Source organism: Tiliqua scincoides, chromosome 2 (assembly GCF_035046505.1).
Source record: "Tiliqua scincoides isolate rTilSci1 chromosome 2, rTilSci1.hap2, whole genome shotgun sequence".
Taxonomy (NCBI): Eukaryota; Metazoa; Chordata; class Lepidosauria; order Squamata; family Scincidae; genus Tiliqua; species Tiliqua scincoides.
The window spans coordinates 131482971-131500584 of NC_089822.1; the positions used below are offsets into that span (position 1 = coordinate 131482971).

A 17614-nucleotide genomic window follows, 5' to 3' on the forward strand; every position below is an offset into this window, starting at 1 on the left:
CAAACACTGATTTTTACTTTTGAGTAACCTGCATAGAAGTTTGCTGCCAGAGACCTTTGCTGGTAGTACTTCTAGTTACAGGCCAGAAACAGGTTTTACGACATGGTCCATGTAGGTCCTCTGTGATATTTTGTACATCCAGACTATTAGCGTCAAAGAGGCCCATCACACACCTTGTGGATTTCTTTTTAATGTATTTGGCATAGTCACTAATAGACAAGGGGATGTTGATTCAAACTCTGACCTCGGTGACCATGTGATCCCATCATCTTCACCAGGCCCAATAATGTACAAACAAGATGTTATCGGCTGGGTAGGAAATGTACAACACATTCCTGTCATACATTCACCTTAAATATTAACTGAGGCAAAGCGGTCCAAATTTATCATATCGAGGCCCAAGGTGAATAAAAATCTAAACCAAGTTTGCCACCAATTTTCCCCACTCTTGCTAAAGGAAAAAAAAAAAGGAACCTGAACTGGAGTGGACACTAATGGTTCAATCCTAAAGGAGAGAAGCGGCAGTGGAATGCGTGTTCTGCTGGCGTGCACTGTAGCAAAAGCAACGTAACGTGCTTTGCAACAGCACGAAGGCCAGGCGTGCCAGCACAAAGGTCGGAGCCTTCCTGCTGGTGCAAGCAGCCACAGAGACCCCCACCAGATCAGATAAATCTGGCACTGGGTGGGTGGAAAGCAGGAAGGGAGAGAAAGAGGGCAGTGGAGAATGATGATGGAGGTGGGGTGGGCAGATTAGGCTCAGGAGAGGGGTGGAATTGGCAGCACGGGTGTGTGCTGTATCCTAATCCCTTCCCAGGCCTAATCCCCTGACACGGATCAACATGGACTTCTGCCAGCAATGTCACTGGTGCGGGTCCGAGTTGACCCCTTGCTACTTCATCAGGGGCAAGAGGACAAATGTCTGCTTACTCTAAAGAGACCTCCAGCAGCCAGAATTCCCCCTTGGGATGCAGTGTATCCCACGCTGATACTGGTGCATCACCATATGGGAAGTTAATCATGATTGGGCTGTCAGGGTTTATCCTTCACTCCTCCATTTCTTTGGCAGAAACAGGGAAGCCTGTTTCTCAGCTGTCCTGGAGACACAGGCATTCCATCCTCTGTTTTCCATAAGGCTGCACAAAAGGAACCTCTCTGTAGCTTCTGCCTGCTAGATAGTGTACTGGGTCTTGGAGAAAGATATACATAGATGTGAAAGCACATCATGCAGGCACCTTGCTGAAGGTAGGTTGATTCTTATCAGCTCCTGAGTGGAAAATCACCTGGCAACACCCTAGGTTCACTGCACTAAGCCCCACTGCAGAAAAGCAGCATATCAATAAAAATCAGATCTAGCAGTGACTGTGCAATGCAGGGAGTGTGTTATATGTTCATTTTGATGAGGAGTTGTGGCCCATCAGACCACTAAGTTTCCAACTGTTGAGGACAGTGAAAACCAGCACAAGTTCCAAGCAAAAAATTGTGTTCTGGCTGACGGCATTCTTATAATTGTGACAACAGGAATGTGTTGCCGGAATAGCAAGAAGATTAAGGAACTGCTTGTGAAAATGGAGGGGTTGTGACTTGGAAAAATCTTACTGAAGGCTGATTCACACATGCAAATTAAGCAGCTGATGTATTTGCATGTGTGAATCTGCCTGGGAACAAGACTGAGCCCTGCTTAAAGCAGAAGTTCTGCCAAAACCCCAATTCAGTTTAACAGTAACACAGGATGACACAATCCCTTATTGTTAATCCCCTTGTCCTTTAGGAATTCATTTATACTCATTTATGAGCAAAGCAGATACAGAAATTGCCTTACTTGGTTTCCTATCAGTTCTTAGTTACTTCCTTTGAAGTCAAGTCTCTTACTGATGCCACACACACACAGATGTCAGGAATGCCTGCCCAAGAAAAGGTTATATTTAAATTCTGGTTATTACCCACTGTGTTCAGCATCACCTTCCAGTTCATTATCCGCTTGTTGCTTGGAGCTGGTCTAATGAGACAAAAGTCAGAATTTCTTCTTTACACTCCCCTGGATTCTTTTCCAACTTCTTTCTTCCATGGAAGCAGATATTTGTACTTTGGACCAATTTAGCCTCGCTATGCCTTAAAACTCTATGGACAAGTAGATATTCATGGATCTAAATGGGTTGCTTTGTCTCCATCCCTCCTGCTCAATACACTGACCAATCTCTCCATTCTCCTCCTTTCCTGTAGGTGCCCTGGCTCCAGGCCATTTATGCTGTGCTTGGTGCAATTGTATTTACTATGGTAAGTAAGCTGAACTCATGCTTACAGCATAGCTCTCTTTCTTTCATTCACTGTCAGGATTTGCAGAAGTTAACATGTTAGCTGTGGCTCTACACTCATGGGTAGGCATGATGGCTGACAGCCTCTTTCATGTAGTCATGTCTTGCACAATCCAATCTGATGGGTTTCCATTCAGGTTCTTGCTGTTCAGGATTCAATTTCAGTAACAGTGGGCAAACTCTTCTTGACTGGATTTAGAACTGGACTCAACAATTCAACCTTCCCAAGCCTTCATGGTTCCCTGCTGGAACTCCTAAACCTTGCCTCATCCTTCTTCTCTTTCCTCAGCTCACCTAGTGGCTTGGGCAGCAATAAGTTCTTGCTATCACTATTCAAGTGTCCCAGGACCAAGGGAGCCTGGGAAACAATTTTCACAGGAGTTTGAGTCCGTACTGTGGACTTTGGTGTTCTGAAGCACTGTTTCCCTACGTTCTTTGCACCTGGGAAGCTGCTCTGCTCTGAGGAGGAAGACCTCCTCAGGGGCCTTGTTGCCACTTCTCCACTATCAGATATACGTATTTGGGGGAAGAGACGGAAGTGGCAGGGCATAGAAGGTGGGCTTGCTAGCAACCGAGGCATAACCCAATGCAGACAAAGCCTGAGTGCAGAATGGTCTGGGTTTAGCTTGCAAGCCTTCCAGACAACAGGAGTTTGAATTCCAATTTTGCTCCATCTCAAGTCATCACCTTAAGCCTTCAACAAATGGCCCTCACCTTGTTACCATGTTTTAAGAGTCTGGCTGTAGATTACATTGATCATTTCAAAAAGATGCATTTGTAATTAAGCAAGACTGACTACTGAGAATTTAGTGCAATCCTGTGCATGTCTATTCAAAAGTAAGCTCCACTGAGCTCATTGGAACCTACTTCCAGGTAAGTGTGTATAGGATTGTAGCCTAAGGGCCAAGTCCTATCCAATTTTGCAGTGCTGGTGCAGCTGTACCAATGGGGTGTGCATATGAAGTGGGGAGGCAGTCACAAAGTCCTGCTCAAGGTATGGGAACTTTTGCTCCCTTACCTCAGGCTGCATTGCAGCTGCACCAGTGCTGGAAATTGGATAGGATTGGGCCCTAATGGCCCAATCCTGAGCTGTCTGGCACACGAGGCTTTTGTGGTGCCAAAATGGCTACCGCAGCATCCAACACGAGCCAGGTAGCCCATGGTGGCTCCTCAGGGGAAGGGGATAATTCCTGAAATCTGCGAAAAAATAAAACCGTTTTATTTGGTTTTTATTTATTATTTAACGGGGGAGTGCATGGGGAATGACTGTGGCTTCATCTGCTGATACTATACCACCTATGCAACCTATATCTTTTAAAGTGATTTTAATTTATAGTTATAATGTACATTTTGAATAAATAACACCAAATAAACAAATAAATAACATAACACCATTTTCTGCCCATCTCCCTTTGGAAAACACCGAAATCCACTAAAAAAAAAAAAAAAAGCAAAGAAAAAAAAGGATTCACCCACCTCTACTTATCCCTCATTTTTCTGCCCACCTCACCCTCTGGCTGTCCTTCGACTTGTGCCAGTTCAGTTCTAAATTCAGTCAAGAAGAGTTTGAATCCTGAACTCAGTCCCACCCGTTTCCATTTTGCTATCTATGCTACCTGCTACCAGGCCCTTTGAAGCCTATTAATGTGCATTTACTCAGTGACAGTGAAGATGTGGTAATGTAGGCCAGACTCTCTTAGGCTCAGTGCCTTTGGGCAGTTAGGTTACCATGCCTGCCTTTCTGTAATCAAGTTAACAGTGGAATAAACTGCCTTTTGACTTCTGCTCTTGAACAAAAAAGACCCTGATTGTTCTCCTGGGAACTTTCTGATAACTACACTTTGCACTCTTGATAACCTACAATTTATCACATACACTAAACCACTAACCTGAATTTCAGTTCTTGCCAAGCCAAATATAGGTTGAGCATTTTAGCCAGGCTTTAGGACGCAACAGAGAAGCAATTACGTTGTAAAAACAAGCTGAAAAGGTAAATACTTCTGAAAGTCTGTCTGGCAAGCAATGGACCTTTTGTAGCTCACTTCCCATAATTGCTCCTTTATGGAACAATGCTCCAAGATTAAGTGGATCTGGATTTTCATCAGCCACATGCACCTGTAGGTCATGGTGTGCCAAATCTAAACTCTCATGGTTGTCATATAGGCATATGGAAAGCATCACACGTGATTAAATTAAATATCCCATCAGAACAAAAGATGAGGCCTGCTGGCTCAGACCAAAAACCCATCTAATCCAACATCCTGTTTCCCACGGCAACTAACCGGATGCTTCTAGAGAGTCCAGAAGCAGAACCAGAAGGTGGCGGCTGGGATTGGCCCAGCTGTGAGGCTGACTGAAATTGTTGTTTTGAACCTTGGGCTGGAGGCCAAGCAGTGAACCAATGATAATCCTCTTCTTGCTCACTGAGAATCAGCAAGAAGAGCAGGGCTGGCCTATGTCCTCCTGGCACTTGAAGCGGCATGTCAAAAGCTGCCTCTTGCTCACCTGGCAATCTGTAAGCTTCCACTCCTTGGATTGGAAAAGAAAAAGGGCCCAGAGCAGAAGAGGAAGTGTGGAGGAGAGGAGTGTGGTGGGCTTCCACTCTGCCTTCTCTTTCTTTTTCAATTCAGAGAGTTGGAGCAGCAGCAGTGGAGGCGGGTGTGTGTATCGGGTTGGGTGCCTCCTGGCTATCTCCTCAGAGTCCAGATATGGCGGAGCCCCTCCTGTTACCAAAAGGGCTGTTTTGTTTAGGGGAATTATTACACTGCCCTTATTGGAAACTTAGGATCGTAGGCTGGATAACAAGACGGCGTAATGCAGAGAAATTCCCTTTTGCTTAAAGAGGAGACTGAGAGAAAGATAACTTTCAACAAAAGATTATGGTTTAGTACAAAAGAACAAAGGTAAAAATAATGCACACGGAGAAATGATATTTCTTGGTCCTAATGCTTGAATCCAATGTAGCTAGTTTTCATGGTGGTTGCGTGTGAAGAGTATTTGGTGCATCCGAGGAAATCAGAAAAAGGAAGGCTTGTAGGGAAGGATTTTGGGGATCCCTGCTCTGCCAACCCCAGCTGCTAACTAAAGATGGGGAGAGAAGGGGAGAAAAAAAGGGGGAAGAAGGGAAAAGAAGGAAGAAGGGGGAAGAAGTTCCAGGCGCAAGAAAGAGTTCCAAGACACAAGACTTCTTCCCATAATGTGTGACTATGGGGAGGGGGGGTGGTTGTGTAACCATGAGCTTGTGGCTTGACCAGAGTCCTGGAAATGTGGTCTGTAAGCTGGGAGAACAGTTTAGCTTGCATGGTACTATAGTCCATAATGACATAACCAGATATAGAGAGAGAAAATCACAGCTGAAAAGCAAGAAGGGGGATTTTAACATAACACTCCAATAGGCCGGTAGCCACCACCATACCTTGTGGAAGTGAATTTGATGGATGAATGATGCATTGTGTGATACCCATTTCCTTGTTTGTCTTGAATCCACTACCATTCAATGTATTGGGGTGTTTTTCCCACCCCCAGGCCAACACAAAATCTTACGCTTCTTGAAACGTACTGGAGAATTCAAACCTCAAAATGATTAATGCTTTTCAAAAAGCAACAATTTGTTGTCCACACCTGTGCACAGTGAACTAATTGATTTTACCATGGTATGGACTCAGAACACAAGACTGCTGGATCTGGCCAAAGGGGGCCAATCTAGTCTGGCTTCCCTTTCCTCACTGTGGTCAACCAAACACCTCTGGGAAGCCTGCAAGCTGGAGATGAAGGGCATACCCCTCTTCTGCTGTTGCTGCCCTTTAACAAGATTTCAGAGGAACTGATATTCAGGCAACTAATAATTCCTATTAATGGGCAATCACAAAACACTTTAAAAGGCAGGGGGGTTATTGCTGGAGCCTCACACACTTAGTTCAGTTCAGTTTTATTACAGTCACCCACCAGCATAAAAATAACAATACATTCATAGTATACAACTGAACATACATACGACCCATCACAGCATCCTAACATAGGCTCTTGACAACATAAAATACTAACAATTAATAGATCTAAGTCTAGATAAGAGTAGGCTTGGTCTAGTTATTGTGGATTGAACGGAGTACAGTAACTGAGGAAGGTACTTCTGAAAGTCTTCTAGTCCATATTGCATTAAAAACTTATTCAAAATATAAATACTCTTCTATGAGCAACCTGGAAGGCCACAATCCACTCTCTTCCTCCTGATGCTAACTGCAGCGGCTAAAAATTTAGCCACCTTCTGCGTTACCTCTGGATTTGCATCTGATAGAAGAGAATGACTATAATCTTGATCTGGGCATTTGGTGAGCACTTCTAACAATGGGGAGATAAGGGATAACCGTATTTCCTTATAAAAAACGCAATCCAGCAAAACATGAGTGGTGGTTTCTGGTTGGTTTGCCCCACAAGGACACAGTCGCTCCAAAAATGGGACCTTCTGAAAGTGTCCTTCCACTACAGCTGAGGGCAAACTATCACACCACCCTGGGGTAAACGCCCTTCTGAGGCTTGGGATTTCCAACTGGGAGCTGGGGCAGCTATATATCTGAGCTCCTCCTTGATACAAACTTTCTGACATTATTAAGGTCTTGCTGGCGCTCTATGTCAAAGATCCGCTGCTTAATCCTAACTCCCGCCTGAGCCAGTCCCATGTCAAACAAAAATGGCATGGAAAATCCCAGAGAGGACTGTTTTCGTTCCAGCCCTTTAATCCACCTGGATTTATACTCATCTTGGAGGATTAGGGGAGCATTCCCTAATGGGTATAGATGCAGTCTTAACCAGTAAGAGCAAATGGCTATCCAGACACAGGCCTGATTCCAGACGTAAAAAAGTGTTCGAGACACACACTTAACCTCTGCCTGTGTTTGCTTCTCTTCCTCAGTTCCTGGCCTTCGACACACAGCTCCTGATGGGTAATCGCCGCTACGCTATGAGCCCAGAGGAATACATTTTTGGAGCCCTCAATATTTATCTGGATATCATCTACATCTTCTCCTTTTTCCTGCAGATCTTTGGGTCCAGCCGAGATTGAGTTTAGCATGGCCACTAGGCCCTGTGTTTGATGAAACAGCAAATATATTTACATATGTGTTAACACAACAACAAAGAAAGGAGAGAGAGGGGAAATTAACAAGCCCCTCTGGCCCTTTAGCAAGCTCCATTCCATCAGAGGAGCACCTGACCACACACTGGCCGAGTTCCTTCCTCAGCCTGTACATATATATATATGCACACACACACATATATGCTGTTAAATCTTTTGTGACTCAAAAAGCAAACTGGGGCAAAAGTGCTAGGAACTTCCTCTTCTTCCCACGACTGTCTTCAAGCTGTGATTTGAACCTCTTGCTGCAGTCCTAAAAAGATCACCGGAAGAGGAATCTTTTTTGTGGAATCCCACAGTTATGTTTGTGGTATAGCTGAAGCAAAAGTGGAGGGGGAAAAAATTAATCAGAATTCAAAAATCGTTGTGTCCAGATTGTCACAAAGCGAGCAATTTGTGACAATCTGCACCATGAACCTTGAGGCTTCTTGCATTTCTAAGCTGAATTGCAAACCTCTGGCACAAACGTGAGACTGGCCTGTTAATTTTTTTCCAGCAGATACATCCACTTTTCCCTCAAGAAGTTCAGAGTGGCTCATGTATGGTTCCCAGGCAGTCTCCCATTCAGGCAGCTTCCAAGTCCCATCCCTGCTTAGCTTCAATGCTAAAACCATAACTTTGTCACACACTGTGGGTCCATACTGCCTTTGCATTTTAATTTATCAGTTGAGAGCTGCTGTTGAATATAAATCATTTTGCTCTTTTTCTTTGATTCAGCTCTAACCATAAGCAGCAGTGATGGAAGGAAAACATATGCCATAAATTATCCATGTTCTCTCATTCAGCCAGGGATAGTGTTGAAGCAGTGGTTTGATCCTAACCACTGAGCCCAGGGGGAACATTTACCTTTCTACAGCCAGGTTCTGGGACAGCTCCTCTTGCCATCATTTTACCATTGCACTCCCCTTCCCCATGTCCATTCTTTCACTTGCCCTGCAGTTCCTCTCTGGTGAGTACTGATGGCATTACACATGAGGCAGCTAATCAGGGCTCAGAAGAAGGAGAAATAGAGAATTCTTCCTGCTTTTGAAACTAGTTATATAAGACTGGAGAACCGGTGCTGCTCTGGAGAGGATAGCTCAGGTTTTTCTATTGCCCTATAATTCCTTTAAACATTGGGAAGGGGTTATATTGCCCATAAAGAAACAGATCCACTGAATTATGGCACCCTTTACTCATAAGAAATTCCAAAACCTCTGGGAGACTCCATTGCTTTCATTGGTTTTTAGGTGATTGCCTTGATACCATCAACTTTGTAGATCAATAAACTGCAGAGCAAGAAGTCCAACTGTAAATGAATGTGCTCTAAGAGACACTCTTATGTACCTGATCGCCACAACCCATTACCAAGGTGTTGCAACGTTCCTGTGCAAAGACTCTTCTGCCATTTTGACCACCACTCTCTAGTTTCTCTGTCATCCTGGTCAGAATAGCAATCTTAACCAGATTGCTAACTAAAATATGAGGTCACCCTGCCATCTTTCTGTTGCCAGGTGTTAATGGACTTATAGGAAGAGTGGTGAGGTGGCTACATGGGGAGGGGGGAGGTCCAGACTGGATAATCTGAAACCATTTTTTCCAGCATTGCATATGTGCAAGAGGGATCAAATGTGTACCCCTGTGGGCTGGGCAGAAATGGGTTAAGCACCACTGGACATAGGTGATGTACAAGAAAAGTGAATAATTACTGAAATCCCAATTTGGCCGAGAGTTGTGTTTTTAAGGCAGTGAGGCTGGTTCTACACCAGTGCAATGGACCATGTTTGTGTACCAGGTGATGCCAACCTGCAGTCATCCTGTGCAGTCCCCAGCATGCAACACACTTTCCACTTTGCAGGAGAATATCCCTGCTAGTGGAGTCATAATGTTGGTGTTTATGCTGTATCATCTCTCACATTCTCATAGTATTCCCTTTTTCATAACCTTCCCTTCCTGCACTGAACTCGCCGGGGCAGGGGGGTGGGGGGGAAGAGGAGGATTAATCTGAACTGATCGTGGGTGAACCCATTTTACAAAGCTATGTGAGAAGTTAGACTGAATGAATTGCCAGAGCCACTGGGGGGGGGGGGGGCAGGCAGACCTCACAGCTGAATGAGGTTTTGAACCCAGGTCTCCAAGGTCACGTCAAATAGTTGTACTGCAGCAGCACACTGGTTCTCTGGCTCAAGATAATATATGATGCTTTGTGTATTTATTTATTCATTGGTTTGTTGCACTGATATCCTGCTTCTCCTTCTGTAAGTTCAGAACAACTTCCATGGGGCAGTCTTCCACCGGGGCACTGACCAGACTGAGGGCTGCCCAGCTTTAACAATGTACCAGCCTCCCATGTTCTTCAGATGATTCTGTTATTAAAGAAGTACATTCTGTGGCAGGGTGGTTTATTGTCCCAACAGCTGTGGCAGACCTACTGAGGAAGAAGCAACCTTACTATTCCCAGTGTTTCAGGGCAACATGATCCTCGTACTGGTTGGCAACCTTCAGTCTCAAAAGACTATGGTATAAGCCTACACCACCCGGTATTTCCAGGCAGTCTCCCATCCAAGTACTAACCAGGCCTGACCCTGCTTAGCTTCCGAGATCAGACAAGATCAGGCACATGCAGGGTAACAGTTGTACACAGACACTTAAGGAAGCTTTGGCCTACACTGGCCTGCCCAGCTTAAGGGCTGCTTGTGAGCTTTGCAAAATCTTTGCAAAATCTCTATGGAAGGCTTCTCACTCTGGCAATGAACTCATCCTAATGGTACCTGCTGTTTCCAGGAAATCCTAGGCTTCTGTTCTGTGTGCTATGCTAAAATGCTGAATTGGAAGCATAGAGAACAGCCAAGTGGAGATACCAGGGGTCAGCAACTGGTAGTCCATGGGATAAATCTGCCCACCATAGGTCTCTACTCCCCAAGTCTGGCAATCAGCAGAGGCATATATATATATATATATATTGGACAAGACCCAGAGCGCCACCTTGGAGGGAACAATAGCTGTGACCAGCAGACCATTTGGGGAGGTGCCGCTCTGGGTCTTGTCCAATAACCCTCCTCCTCAAAATGGCCATTTGGCAAAAGGAGTGGTGCTAACTGGGGTTCTTCAAAGGCTTTCCTTTGTGAATGTGTTTCAGTGCTCAGTGTAGAAGGGCAGACGGATCATGAACATTATGTGCCGCCACCCCCATATGTTCCCAGGCTGTAGCCTGAAAGAACTCGAGGAGCGCACTCGAGTATCTTTCCATCTCTATATGGTATAAATGTTCCTCCATTTGGAAATCAACCAGCTATTTTCTAACTGTGGGCCCCGGGCTGAGATAAGCGGCCTCTACCTCTTATTTAAAAGGCGATCCTTCTACCTGATAGGGTCAGCTTATCTGCAATCTGCCTGGGAATGGTGAGAAATATGCGTCACTGGGTTGCCCATGGCAATCCTGAGCACTGAAGAAAGGTGCTAGTGCCAAGCACTTCATACTGCGCATTCCTTTATCCTGCGGCTGTCTTTCCCTTTGGAGCCCTCACATGTTTGCACACTCAGCATACACGTGTTTAGTTTTACCAGCATCTGAGCGAATGAGAGGAAAATAGCACTGTGCAAAAAACTGGGCTTGTCCTCTCCTGGCTTCTCTAGCGAGTGACTTCTGCTTTCCCACTCACTTGGCTGATATCTGATGCATTCTCTTGGTTCATATCCAAGATATGACACAGGAGATTATAGGTGCGAGTGGGTGGGGGAGATGATGGAGAGAGAATTCTCTGTGTGTGCAGACACCAGGGGTGGGCGTGGGTGGGTAGAGTCAGTGATGGAAAAGGACTGCCTTTGGGTTTCTTGGTAGCAAGGGATGCAGGCTACACATGCAGGCCAATGAGATGGCTGAAAGCTGAAGCAGTATGATAGACTGCACCACTTCAGACTGCAGGTAGGAGATTTTAGTTGTGAACGTTCCTCAACGTACCAAAATTCCTGCTAGAAATAGAAAACTAAACTCCCAGCAGGGAGAAAGCTTCTATCACAACCCTTTGCCAGATGTACAGGTATAACCTACTTATCCACGGATTTTTCGCCTGCAGTTTTATCTCAACACGATGAGAAAGGCCCTTTAAATTAAAGGGAAAAAGTCGTTTAACGATAGCCTCATTAATGTGAGAGAGGGCAACCAGTTGGCAATCCATCAATCATTCTCTCTCCAAGCTCTTAGAACAGCTTCACTCCAAGACAAGCTACACCTCCCTTCCCCTGAGCACATGAATGGTAATCACTTTGCATTCTTTCACCATGCTGTGCTTTGGGTGAAGGGAGGGATCGATGGTTTGGAGTGAAGCCTTTCTAAGTGCCTGGAGAGAGACTGATTGATGGATTGTCTGCCTAATGCCTCTATCTTACATCACAAAGGTCAGCAAGGCTATTTATAAATTGCCTAGCAAAGGGACATTGTTTTTTAAATGGATTTGCTTTAATGTGATTTTTGCCATTCAGGTGAGTTCTGGGCATGGAACTCTCTCAAATAGTGAGACTCAACCTGTACTGATTTCCTATTAGCAAATATCATTTGACATTGGGAATCATTCAAAAACATGACCATCCGCAATCTGGAGTGGTACAAGTCCATTCTACTGCTTCAGAACATGGTTGCCTCGTTCTGCTGTGTGGGTAGACCCAAACTATGTCAGGGTCTGCGTGAGGACTGTAGTGTTGGCCATTGAAATGGGTTTTGCTCCTTCTAAATTTGTGGAATGAGGCTACTGGGTGGTGAGGCAAGGAAGAAGCTCTGTCTGCATTAGCCTGAGTATATATTTGTCTTCATTACCCATAAAAGGCCAAATATGTTGGGTATGTGACCAGGAAATGTAAAGGCAATTGTGATGGTCAGAGCAAGGGAAGAGTCCAGGCAATGTACCCAATGTATTTAGAAACTGGCCTCACACTGTATCAAGAACACACACACAAACACAGCACCACCACCACCACACCCAGGAGCTGCATTCTGATTGCTTTGGTAGCTTCAAGCTAGCCAATCATTCCAAGAATTTGAATCCCACCTTTAAAAGCTAGTGAGCCTTGTCTGTTAAACACATCTGAGACCACCACGTGAGATCACCACTTAAGAACAGGGGGCTATCTCCAACACATCATAGTCACTGGGAAAAACCAAGCTCTGAAGGAGATGCCTGGAACTGGGAAGTGTCATCCTAAACAGCTTCATGATTCAGTGTCCCTCCAGACAAATGCACACCTCTTTCACACCTCTGTTGCAGATGAGGCAATTGAAGCCATTTCTCTTCACCAAGGGAAGTTGAAGCTTTCGGAATTGCTTTGTGTAACTTCTTTCCCACAAAATCGTATCTTGACAATACACGCCAAAAACCTGCCCAGCATCATTAGACTGGAATGGTGATCTTCCAGGTCTTTTGACATTGTGTTCTCTTATCTTCAAAGGTCTCAAATGTGTTAAGTTGGCCTAATTTTCCCAGGTATCAGTGGTTCCTCACTATTTCTCAGTCAAGGCCAGATAGCTACACATTTTCAGCATCCAATAGCCCCACTGATGAAGATTCACCAAAGGCTGCAACGTAGATTGCTTAGCCAAGGGGATGCTATTCCAGGAATCATCCAGTCAGGTGACTGTGATGGATGTCAGTCTATTTAGTTTGGAGGGAGGTCATCTACAAGCTACGGGGATTCAGTGAACTTGGTCCAAATACAAATCCAGAATGAGCAGGAACTAGCTAGATCTTCAGCTTGTATGGCTGGCATCCCTAGGCTATCATGACCACTTTCTGGGCAGAAACATGTTGAGTTCTAGAGATGCTCCCCAACACACCATGTAAGTGCCCCCGACATCGGAGCCATTCAGGGCAGCAATGGTATTGTGCCCTCACTGCCCTGAATGGCTCCAATGCCGAGGGGGAGGGGCGCTTTCATGATGCATTGTGGAGCAAACCATACATACCACTCCGTCCCTCCTCTAGCTCCACTTCTGGATGCACCCCCTCCCTTCCATCAAGATGATTCCCAAAGCCATACAGAAGATAAAGGAACTGGTGGCAAAGATTATTTTGGTTATCTCATGCTGTCCCAGGGGACCATGTTTGGAGTCCTCTTTACAACTTTTTCAGTATCTCTTGTAGACATTTGGGGGCATTTCCAGAGTCCAGGAATGCTTTAGATAGAAGTTAGAAGAAGCTGCTCCCCTTGATTCCATTTGCAAGTAACCCTGTCTGAAAACCGAGTGGAGCCATCCCATTAGCCTGGATTGGTTCACTCTAATGCTGGGAGTGGGAATTTGCAGGTACTGTAAAATCCACATATTTCATGATCAGTCTTTCTAGTTCACTGAACTATTGCCCTGCCTATCTGTATCCAAATCTGGCCTTCTAGGTTTATTTATTTGTCCTTTATTGGCCATGGCAAAGCTACTCAGAACATTATAAACAAAGTACAATCCATAAAATGCAATCATACTAATGAAATCTAAACCAGTTCCACAGCCAAGAGCCTGTCAGCAGCAGAAGCAGTCGTCAGTACCTCTTAGTACATAATCACAGGTCTCTTTTAAAGGCCTGGGCAGAACACTGATATAACATGTGTTAAAGCTGAACAAACCTCCTGCAGAAGAACATTCCACAATAGGGGGCAATAACTGGGGGTTCTGGTGTGCATCCCCCAAGATGGAACCCTGTATATATGCTTACTAGTTGATTTTAAAGCATGGTAAGGGGCAGGTTCATAAGGGAGAAGACACTTCCTGAGATAGTGCCCTATATAGTCTCAGGAAGTAAAAGTGAAAACCAGCACCTTGAATTTGCCCAGAAAAGTCCTGGCAGTCAATAAAGTTATTGTAAGATGGGTGTAATACACTCCCACCACGGTGTGCTATTGTAAAGGCAGGCAGCAGTGTTTTGCACTAATTTAACTTCCTGGACAATCTTCAAGGGCAACCCCACATTACAGCAGTCCAGCCGATTTGTGTGTACTCGTGCGGCAGCTTAATTGTTTCTAATTGGGCACTGAAAGCACTTGAATGGACCTGCGTCCACCTCCTTATACTGTACATACAAACTTGTGAACTGAAGAGTAGTTTTTGTACTTTAACATCTCCTTCTTTGGGGTTAGTGGGAACAGAGAAGTTGCACTTCCTGGACATTTACCCCCTCCATAGATTCTTATTACTGTCATTGTGAACTTGAAAGCTCTACGTGCATTTGCACAATAACCAGGCTAGTAATTTGAAAATGAGTCCAGTGTGGGCAGCTCTTCAAGATATCACACCTCACCTACTTCTTAAGAACATTTTTATTTAAAAATAGAGAAGTTATCATCCACTGTCCTGAGCAGAACTGGGAAAATGAAGAGTGCAGTCATTTCAGCAGGACTGAAAAAGATGGGCAAGACAGTTGCACTTCAACCATAATCTTCCTATTGATCTGTAGTTTATATGTCTCTCAAAGTCAGACTTTGCTTTCCTTATGGTTAAGGGATAGAATGGAATTATATGCTTAACAAAGGTCAAGGGCAGTTGAGCAGCTGTTGCTGTAAGCCAGGTAGACTGACAACAAGTTTCATTATCTAAATACCCAGTAGTGTAGCAATCCTGGGGTGGCTGAAGTGGGCCGCCCCAGGGTACCATCCAGAAGGTGGCGTTGTGGAGCCTCATTGCTTACCATTCAGTGATTTTCGAACCCAGCTGCCTTCCACTCCAACCAGCAATCGTGTTTTCACTGACTCGGAGGCAGACTATTGCATTTAATGCAATGTGATAGTCCTGAAGGTTGGGGGTGACGTGATGATGTCATTGTGTCACCTTTGGGCTTCTGGGTTGTTGAGCTGCAGAAGGTAAGCCAAGTACCGAGGGACCCCTCTGAAAATACCTGATCACACACTCCAAACCACAACAACACATGTTTGCTATGTGGTGGAGGTAGATCCCCATATCAGAAATGGAGCACATTCCCTGTTATTTACAGTGTGATATAAAGGCTATTTTTGTTATAACCTTTTATTTTAAAAAATGAAGTCAATCACTAACAAAGGGAAATAAATGACAAAGCACAAAATGTGTATGAATGATCAAGGTCACATTACAAGTGAAACTGAAAAACACAATGAGATTAAAATCTCTCATTTACACCCATGATACTGTTCACAAAGAATACTATTATCAAAGAATACTGGTAAACAAAGCATGCTGAAAGAGCAAAGAATGTGATGGGTATTTTTAAAAAGCTCTAGAAAGGCTGAGAGAAAAAAGACTGCAATCCTATAGGAGTTCATTCCATTGTAATAATGCGTTACTTATTTCAGAGTAAACATCTATAGAATTGCTCTGCATGGCAAGTAAAAAAATATTTTTGAAAAATGTTTAAGAGAGGTGCCCATAAAATATTTGATAGATAACTTGATAGAATATGGAGAAATGGCAGGACTGAAGATAAATTATGATAAAACGAAACTATTAGTGAAAAATATTAGAAAACAAGAGAAACAGCAAATACAAGAATTTGGTATTAATATTACAAATAAAGTTAAATATCTGGGTATTATCTTAACAGATGAACCCAGTGCATTGATGGAAAATAACTATTTAAAGTTAATGATGGAGATTAAGAATGATTTAAAAAGATGGAATAGATTGAATTTATCGCTGTTGGGGAGAATAGCAACAATAAAAACAAACATGTTACCGAAAATACTATTTTTATTCCAGACAATTCCAGTGATATTAAAAGAAATCATTTTTCCAAGAATTGAATAAAGTTATGGCCCGATCTTGTCTGATCTCAGAAGCTAAGCAGGGTCAGGCCTGGTTAAGACCGCTTAGGAATACCAGGTGCTGTAGGCTAATACCATAGTCTTTCGAGACTGAAGGTTGCCAACCATGGCCAACTTTATTTGGCAAGGAAAAAAAGCAAGAGTGAAGATGAAACTATTGCAAGATGCTAAAGAGCGAGCTGGCCTTGGAATGCTTAACTGGGAAATTTATTATTATGCAGCAGCAATGAAATAGATAAAAGACTGGGCAGAATTGGAAAAATCTAGAGAGTTGAAACAAGAATTACATGATCTGCAGATTGGTCCCCATGCCTTTATGATTTATGATAAAGCTAAATACCACAGTTACTTTAAACAACATTTGACGAGAAGGGCACTGTTATTTGCTTGGGAACAAATAAGATATAAAGTTTATGGGAAAATCCCGAGATGGGTCAAACCACTAGAAATTAATACAAAGCCAATGTGGATATGGGAATCACAAAATAAGAGATATGACGACTTATTAGACGATAAAGCAGAGCTTTATTCAAAAGAAGAGTTATTGGAGAAAGGGATTAAATTGGATTGGCTGACAGAATTACAAGTCAAAACAAGAAGGATGGAAGATAAAAAAGAAGGAATTTGCCCAGTGGAGACAGAATTTGATAAAATATTCTTATCAAATGAGGAACACTATATTAAGAAGATGTACCAATATTTGTTAAACGTGAAAATGGAAGATGAGTTGGTAAAAGAGGTGATGATCCTGTGGGCAAAGAATATTGGACATAATATAACAATGAACAATTGGGAACAGATCTGGAAAAGAAATATGAAGATAATCAAAGCAACAACGATGAAAGAGAATATCTATAAAATCTTTTATAGATGGTACCTACCTCCAGACAAGCTGGCAAAAATGTATCCTAGTACATGCAATAAATGCTGGAAATGTAAGGAGGCGAAAAGATCTTTTTACCACATGTGGTGGCTCTGTTCTAAGGCAAAAGAATTCTGGAGAAAAGTACATATGAATATGCAAATTATTTTTAAATGTGTTATACCCTTTGAACCAGAGATATTCCTATTGAATATTTTTCCTGAAAGCTGTAATAATGACACAAGACATATTCTGTTGTATACAATTATTGCAGCGATTAATCTATGCTCAGATGTGGAAGAGCTCAGAAATTCTCATTATAATGTGGATTAAGAAATTATATGAAATTATTGAAATGGATGTCTTAACTGAAAGATTGAAGGATGGTAAGATAGAAATTATGGAATTTAAGATGGCAATTATGGAATCCATTTTACAGATGGATAGAAAAATGATTATGAGTCATTTAAGAAAAATCAAAATAGACGAAAGTAAATATATTAATGTTCATGATAATTATAGACTAGACTATATTGAAATATTTGTTAAATTGGT

General features: G+C 43.2%; 1 protein-coding gene and 1 pseudogene across 1 annotated transcript in view; one reads left to right on the forward strand and one right to left on the reverse strand.

The window, feature by feature from the left end:
- FAIM2 (Fas apoptotic inhibitory molecule 2) overlaps window positions 1-7371 on the forward strand; it is a 51206-nt gene extending 43835 nt beyond the window's left edge. The window contains exons 11-12 of the mRNA XM_066617227.1: window positions 2221-2274; window positions 7222-7371. Coding sequence (XP_066473324.1) covers window positions 2221-2274; window positions 7222-7371 — 204 coding nt within the window. The remainder of the gene's footprint in view (window positions 1-2220; window positions 2275-7221) is intronic.
- Window positions 7372-9947: 2576 nt separating this feature from the next.
- Window positions 9948-10064, reverse strand: LOC136642980 (5S ribosomal RNA; annotated as a pseudogene).
- Window positions 10065-17614: the final 7550 nt, after the last annotated feature.